This window comes from Neophocaena asiaeorientalis, unplaced genomic scaffold, assembly GCF_003031525.2.
Source record: "Neophocaena asiaeorientalis asiaeorientalis breed wild unplaced genomic scaffold, Neophocaena_asiaeorientalis_V1.1 scaffold134, whole genome shotgun sequence".
Lineage (NCBI taxonomy): Eukaryota > Metazoa > Chordata > Mammalia > Artiodactyla > Phocoenidae > Neophocaena > Neophocaena asiaeorientalis.
In genome coordinates, this window is record NW_020185339.1 from 25930449 (window position 1) to 25938416 (window position 7968).

At 58.3% G+C, this 7968-nt stretch overlaps 1 protein-coding gene across 1 annotated transcript; it reads left to right on the forward strand.

The window, feature by feature from the left end:
- Nucleotides 1–687: 687 nt before the first annotated feature.
- Nucleotides 688–6679, forward strand: SP7 (Sp7 transcription factor). The gene is made up of 2 exons (XM_024737183.1): nucleotides 688–708; nucleotides 5405–6679. Exons 1-2 carry the CDS (start codon nucleotides 688–690, stop codon nucleotides 6677–6679), a joined length of 1296 nt encoding a protein of 431 aa, XP_024592951.1.
- The last annotated feature ends 1289 nt before the right edge of the window (nucleotides 6680–7968 follow it).

Below are 7968 nucleotides of genomic sequence, written 5' to 3' on the forward strand. Positions count from 1 at the left end.
CCGCCGACCAGCAGCCAGGACTCTGGAGTCAAAGGAGGATTCTAGGATCAGAGCCTGAGTGGCAACAGGAGTGGAGCTGGCCTAGGAGAGGAGCGAAGCCCTCCCAGGACCCTCAGGCGACCCCTTGCCAGCACTCCCAGTGCCAGACCTCCAGGGAGGAGAGACCCAGGACACCCAGCCCCAGATCCCCCAGGTACAGGACACTGGGGAGCTGTGTCTGGGAGGGGTTCCCACAGATGCTGATGGGATTGCTGGGGGCAGGGTGTGGGACACCTGGGCCCGCCGTCCCTCCGCTTTGCCCTCAGCGCCCCCCAGCACACCCTGACAACTTGCCCTGTCCCTACCCGCTCCTGCTTCCAGCCCTTCTCTGGGAGCCCCGTTTCTCCTCTCCCGCCCAGATCCCTTCTTTGGGGAGCTCAGCAACTGGAGCAGGAAATGTGGACCCTCTGCCTCCCTCTCTCGCCCTGCTCATTGGATCCGGAGCCTTCTCCGCTGGGAAAGCTGTAATTAGAGGGTGGATCCCTACAGACAGAGAGCAGCCCCCCCCAGCCCCTACCCCCAGTCCCTTCTAACTTTAGATCTCTTCTCTCCCATTCTCCCATTCTCCCTCCCTCTCCCTCTCCCTCTGTCTCCGGCTCAGCTCTCTCCATCTGCCTGGCTCCTTGGGACCCGTTCCCCAGCCTCAGGATGGCGTCCTCCCTGCTTGAGGTAACTGCCCCCTCCGACCCCCAGGACACCAGCCATGATCTTCATGGTCCTAATTCCTGTCCACTTCCCACCTCCCAACTCACACAGACAGTTGCCGTGGTGCTTGTCACTTCCAGGGGTCAGAGGAGTGAGGAGCAGGGGGCAGGAGAGGGGAGGAGAGAGCAGGGCCAGGGGTCAGAGAATAGTCACAGGAGGATGAGAGGGGATTAGCTTAGAAGGCATGGACCCCTAAGGTCAGCCAAGCACACCAACTCTGAGGAGTGGAAAAGGGAGCAGAAAGGAGTGGGGGGCTGCGGAGAGAGGAGTGGGAGACAGATAAGCTGGTAGCAGACGGGGGGAGAGAAAGAAGGCCAGAGGACTGGCTGAGTGAGCACAGAGTAGCAGTGAGTACACGGTTCCTTGGGGGTCCCGGCTCTCGGGACTCAGCCTAGGCAGTGTCCCGTCTGGTTTGTAGGTGGGGAGGGGGCTGGGCTTCTGGGCTCGTAGGAGAGGAGGTGGGCAATGAGAGAAGGGAGAGGGCAGTCCCTGCATGTGGGGGGCTGACCAGAGGAACTGGGCCCAGGCCTGAGAGGCAACCAAGGAGGAGGGCCAGGGTCTGAGGCCGCCTGCCCGGCTCACAAATATTTAGCTTTCAGCCAAAGACAAACTCGGCTCTATTTTGGGAGTGGGAGGCTCCAGGGCGGACTGAGCCACTTCCCCTCCAGGCCGGGACCCCAGCATCCCTTGCCTCTGGCACTGGGGATGGAGGGAGCTAGGGTACCATGGGGGTCAGGGGTTGGGGGCTTGAGAAATGTCTGACTCTGCCGGGGCTTCTGGGAGACTCATGGCACATAGTTGGAAAGGGGGACTCAGGGTCACTCAGAGCCTGTTTGAATGTCCTGAGTTCTCCTAGCTTCTGGGTCTCTGACTCTGTGTCTCTGTCACCACCTCTGCTTTCTGGGTCCCTCCGCAGGAATTTGGGACCACAGAGCCCTCCCCAAAGATCAACTCCCAGCAGTAGCCTTGACCTTCTGTATTCCTGGGCGCCTCTGAAGGCCCCATCTCTGCTCCCGGTGCACTAGCTCAGGTCCAAGGGGTGATGGGCCAGACAGGAAGCCGACTCATGCAGCCTGCAGGAGAGGTGTGTGTGAGATAGACTGGGAGTCTTTTTTAACACCTGTGTTCACTGGCCTGCATGTAAGTGGCAAAATGTAAAGCCGCACACCCGCACGCGTGGCTGGCTTTGTGAGAGCACAGGGGTGTGTGTGTATAAGCTGGGGCACCTGAGTGTCTGTTAGTCCAAGTGGGGAATGTTGTGTGGAAGTCTGGTGGATAGCGAGTTTGTGACTGAGTCTGAGGGAATGGCATGCAAGGCAATGGGGCGGACACCATAACCCAGTCAGGGGGCCTCAGGTGCTGTGCTCTACCCCCTGCTGCCAGGAGGCAGATCGCTCACCCCCAGGACACTCTCAGTTGAACCATATCATTGAAACACTGGGGTTGGTCTTGAGGAAGCTGGAGGACTAAGGTGCATGGAAATCCTGGGTCCACCCAAGGCAGGGGCAGTGTCAGTGGGCATGGGCTTCATGTCAGAGTTGCCAGCGTGGCACTGGTGCCTGCAGGAGCGGCTGGGCCAAAGGCCTGTTGAAAAGACACGGGATTTGGGTAGCACTTGGCAAGAGGAGTGTGTCATGGAAACTGGGCTTTCATGTCCCTCACTCCCCGTGAGCTGGAGATGCCCCCAACACCAAGGCTTCTAGCCTCTGTCTCTTTCACCTATTCTGGGGGGCGCCTGGGCCCTCAACCTTCTTCTCCCACCCCCATCCGGAAGTCCTCTTTGGCAGTGGGAAGAACTTGGGGTTTCAGAGAGGAGAGCTTGATGGAAGGCTCACCTGGGCTCAGTGAGATGCAGAGGAACAGGGTGGAGGGAGAAATGGGAGTGGGGGCTAGCTGGGGATGGACACTTGGAAGGTGGGAAAACTAAGCAACTTGGGAGGAGGTGGAGAGTGGAGAAGTGGAAACTGCGACCTTGGGTGTCCAGAACCTACGGCCAGTCAACGCTCAGATGTCCAGTGAACATTCCCGTGGGAGGTCAGCAGAAAGAGGGGGCTCTCCTCCCTGTGTGAGTGAGAGAGCTGGGACAGCTCCTTGTCTTGTTCCTTCTCCACAGGCTCTCCCTTCAGTACCTGAAGCCTGTTTGCTTGTGGTTGTCATTGTTTTCAATGGATGGTGGGTGGAAGTGAGAGGAAAAGCGACTGGAAGGTGGACTCCTGGGCCCCCGGTGTGAGGTCGTGGACGAGTATTTAGAATCTTTAACCAGGACCCTCTCCCCAGTTCTCAGAAGAGCCCAAGCAGCAAGAGAAGGAAACCGAGGCTGTGGTGAAACTTAGCCAGGTGCCCAGCTCTTGGCCTCCAGGAACTCCAGAACCGTCTGAGTGGTCTGGCGCCTTGCTCCCCCTTCCCTGCCCTCAGGGGCCCTGGGGGCCTCCGCTCCCCAGTGCTGGGGTCTCCCGTTGGCCTGGGGCTGCTGGCCTTCTTTCACCCCTCCTTCCCTCCCCACGGCTGGGTGGGGTCCCTGGGCTTGGCTGAGGCCCCTGTGGCCACAGTGTGAGGGCCGGGCGGGGGGGACGGCGTCGGCGTTTTTAAAAATAAACCGACCGCAGGGAAACCAACGGAGCCGGGCCGGGCAGGCAGAGGGGGAGGGGGTGGTCAGGGGGAGAAGGAGGGAGGAGGGGCCTGGTCTGGGGGTTTTCTGGGGCCCAGCGCCCTGGGGATTTTCTCTTAGGTAGGAAATCTGCCTTCCTCCTCCCCCTCCCCCTTTTCTTTTTTCTCCCTCCTTTCTTTTCCTCTGTTTTCCTGTGCCTTCCTTGCCCAGTCTCTTTCCATCACCTCTCTGTCTTTGTTTATTTTGCTTTCTTCTCTCTCCGTCCCTTTTGTCGTTTTTTTTGCTTTCTTCTCTTTTGGGTCCCTGCCCATTTCTGCCCCTGAGGGCCAGCTGCCCCTCTGTTTTCACTTTCCCCCCTGGGGCTTTTACGTCAGCTCTTCACCCTGCAGGGTCCTCTGCTCCAGGTGTCTCTGGGTCTCTGCCTCTCTCCTTTGAACTCCACGTCTTTACCTCTCCTTTCTGCTAGGCTTTGCCTCCTGCCCCATCAGCTACCCTGCCTTACCTACCCTCTGCTTGGGAGATGAGAGGCTCCAGGGAAATCCTGGCTGGGCAGGATGCAGGGCTTTTGCCAGATTTGAGGATGCTTTCAGTGGCTCAAATTTGGGAGTCCATGGGGTCAACAGGACCTCAGAGAGAGGTAACTAGACAGGGGGAGCAGCAGGTTTGCATTTGCGGAACAGTGCAAGACTGGCGACTGCACACACCCCTCACTGCAACCTTTAGACCCCAGATCTACCTCTAGGATCGGTGTCACGGGCACATACAGCACATACCACGTGCTAGGAGCTAGCAGGCAGGTCTGCGAACCCTGGATTCTCGGGTTCTTTTTCAGTTTTTGAAGGCCCCAGTTAAGGAACTGTACGGGGTCAGCTTTTGAGGGCATCTTTTTTTTTTGGTGGGATTCTCAGTAATGGATGCCTATCTATGCCAGCCTGGGATCCGGGAGGGCATCCATCGCCCAGGAGGGTGTCCCAAGTCTGACTCAGGGAGGGGTACCATGAGCTCCTGAGAGATGGTGATCTCAGAGTGGTCTGGCCTTGTAGCAGCAGCACGATGGGCACGAAGGGCATTGTGTGTGTTTCTAAAAGACTCCCATGCCCCGTATCTACATGCATCTTCCTTCACTCCCTGTGCTGGAGGGGTGAAGAGAGACGAGCTCTGTGGCCTCTGTGTGTTAGGGTACGCTGAGGCATGGGGGTGTGTGGCTGTGAGCTGGTATCTTAGCCACCCCAGTTCCCTGCCCTGCAGGGGCATGAGGACTTCAGCTCTCCCAGCCCTCCCAAAGGGGTACCAGCTGGCTCCACAAAGCAGGAGGTGCCCAATGCCCGCTTGAAAGACATTCTTGCCTCAGCCACAGTCCTGGCTTGGCGGCAGCCCTGTTCCCTCTCAATGTCCCAGTGTCTCTGCCCTCACTTCCTCTTGCTCCCCAGCCCCAGGGTCCCTGCCAAGAGAAAGAGATTCCTTACCAAGGACATGAGGACGCCGCTTCGGGGAGACCAGGCCACTGCCTTAGTCAGGAGACCAAGCAGAGACAGGAAGTGAATAAGGGGTCAAGCTGGGAAAATCTGGAACGCGGGGACCTACAGTCCGCTACGACTTCACCTTCTTCCCAGGCTGCCTTTTCAGCCTCATCTTTCCTCTCCAAGTCCCCGACCACGGCCTCTGCTCCCAACCCACTTCCAGGGGTCAGGATCTCTAATTCTCACCGCACCCAAGTGCTGCCTCTATCCCCAGCTCTTCTCATGGCTATTTAAGAAGCGTCTCCCGTTCCTCAGAGGCCCTTACACACACCCCCAGCACCACAGGGAGCTCTGCTTCCTGCCTGCTGGGTTGGGTGTTAGGCCGCTGTCTTGGTCCTTTGCTCTTTTTCCAGACTCCATCTGAGCTCTGCCCTGGGCCCCAGTCCTCAGTGCCGCCCCTCACCACCTCTGATTCCCCATCCTCTTCAACTCTTCCTTGACCCCCTTCTTCTGTTGTCCAAGCCTCTGGGGTGCACGGTCCTTCTGCGCGCGTCCTCCTCTGCCCCTAAACATTGCTTCCCTCTCTCCACAGGAGGAAGCTCATTATGGCTCCAGTCCCCTGGCCATGCTGACAGCGGCGTGCAGCAAATTTGGTGGCTCCAGCCCTCTGCGGGACTCAGCGACACTGGGCAAAGCAGGCACAAAGAAGCCATACTCTCTGGGCAGTGACCTTTCGGCCCCCAAAACCATGGGCGATGCCTACCCAGCCCCCTTTTCAAGCACCAATGGGCTCCTCTCACCTGCAGGCAGTCCTCCAGCACCCACCTCGGGCTATGCCAATGACTACCCTCCCTTTTCCCACTCATTCCCTGGGCCCACGGGCACCCAGGACCCTGGGCTACTAGTGCCCAAGGGGCACAGCTCTTCTGACTGCCTGCCCAGTGTCTACACCTCTCTGGACATGGCACACCCCTATGGCTCCTGGTACAAGGCAGGCATCCACGCAGGCATCTCACCGGGCCCTGGCAATGCTCCTACTCCTTGGTGGGACATGCACCCTGGGGGCAACTGGCTAGGTGGCGGGCAGGGCCAGGGTGATGGGCTGCAAGGGACACTACCCGCAGGCCCTGCTCAGCCTCCACTGAACCCCCAGCTGCCCACCTACCCGTCCGACTTTGCCCCCCTTAATCCTGCCCCCTACCCAGCTCCCCACCTCCTGCAGCCAGGGCCCCAGCATGTCTTGCCCCAAGATGTCTATAAACCCAAGGCGGTGGGCAACAGCGGGCAGCTGGAGGGGAGTGGTGGAGCCAAACCCCCTCGGGGTGCAGGCACAGGGGGCAGTGCTGGCTACGGGGGCAGTGGAGCAGGGCGCTCGTCCTGCGACTGCCCCAACTGCCAGGAGCTAGAGCGCCTGGGCGCCGCGGCGGCCGGGCTGCGGAAGAAGCCGATCCACAGCTGCCACATTCCGGGCTGCGGCAAAGTGTACGGCAAGGCCTCCCATCTGAAGGCCCACTTGCGCTGGCACACGGGCGAGAGGCCCTTCGTCTGCAACTGGCTCTTCTGCGGCAAGAGGTTCACCCGTTCGGACGAGCTGGAGCGCCACGTGCGCACTCACACCCGGGAGAAGAAGTTCACCTGCCTGCTCTGCTCCAAGCGCTTTACCCGAAGCGACCACCTGAGCAAACACCAACGCACCCACGGCGAGCCAGGCCCAGGACCCCCACCCAGCGGCCCCAAGGAGCTGGGGGAGGGCCGCAGCGCCGGGGAAGAAGAGGCCAGTCAGACGCCCCGACCTCCGGCCTCACCGGCACCCGCAGAAAAAGTCCCTGAAGGCAGCCCAGAGCAGAGCAACCTGCTGGAGATCTGAGCCGAGTGGAGGTTTCCAGCCCCGGGGCTGCCTTGCCAGTCTCTCCTGGCTCTGTGGACCACTGCTTGCCCCTCACTCCCTTTGCCCCATGCATGCTGCCCTTTGGGACTCGCTCCATCTCTCCCCCCATCATTCTGGGCCTGGGTATCTCCTCGCATGCCTCCTCCTCTCACTTCCTCCCCCTTGCCATGGGCCCCTTTTACAAACTCTCATCTTAGGCCCTCACCTCTTGCCTGATTTCTGCTCTCAGGGCTTCTGAAGCTCTTTCCTCGCCACTGCTCAGTTTCTCTCTCCTCTGCTCTTACCACACCAACTCATTTTCTCTCCATTTGGGCTCCCAACACTTTATTTCTCCATCTCACTAACTCCTTGACATGCACCTTTTCTGCTTCCCAAGCTTATTTACCACTATCCCTTAGCTTCCACCACTATCCCTTAGCTTCCAGGCTCCAGTCTCCTCAGTGGACTTCGTAGTCCATTGCCTTCCATGCTCCAGAGCATTTTTCCTTTTTACAAACACAATGATGATGATAATTTATTGCCCCCTGGTGGCCTCTTCATTAGGGACCAGAGTTGGGGGATTGGGGTAAGTGACCTGGCAGGGAGCAGGGTACCAAGAGGGGGGCAGACCAGTGGGGATCTGATCCCAAAGATGGGGTGACCCCAGGGTCAGGGAGGCTGCCCCCAGGCCTGTATATTTAACCCCTATGTTCCAAGAGAAATGAATAGTAATAATAATAATTCTATTTATCTAAGTTATGATGACAGGTCAGGTAGGGTGAGCTGGGGAGGGAAGCGGGTCCATTTCTGCTATGGAAATTTTAGCCAAATGCATCCCTGTCTAGAAAAAGTGATAGTGAGATCTTGTTAATAGAATTTCTATCATCAGGGTCTCAGTTAATGGTGTTTCTCGTAATGGAATCTCTGCTAATAGGGTTGATTAGCTAGATCTCTGTTAAAAGAGTTAATGGGGTATCTCACAATTAGGGGATCCCTAATATTTCCAGCCCCAGCCAGAAGCTGTGAAACCTCAAGTCCTATGGAGGGGAGGACTGGAATGTACCCCAGCTCCCTTGACCCCAGAGCAGGTTCTTCCACTGCCCCTCCCCTGACACCATGACCCCATCAGGCTAATTCCTTGTTGCCATGGTAACAGAGAGCTTGCAGCTGCCATCTTAGACATGCTCTTTGGGGAAGCCCACCTAACCCGAGGAGGACACTGGTTTGGAGGTGTCTCTCTAGAAGAATAGGTGGGGAAGGCTTTCTCTGGGATCAGATCAAGAAAATCA

Coding starts and splice junctions, on each gene's coding strand:
- SP7 (XM_024737183.1), top strand. CDS start 688: ATGGCGTCCTCCCTGCTTGAG. Junction 709..5,404: donor TGGCGTCCTCCCTGCTTGAG/GTAACTGCCCCC, acceptor CTCTCTCCACAG/GAGGAAGCTCATTATGGCTC.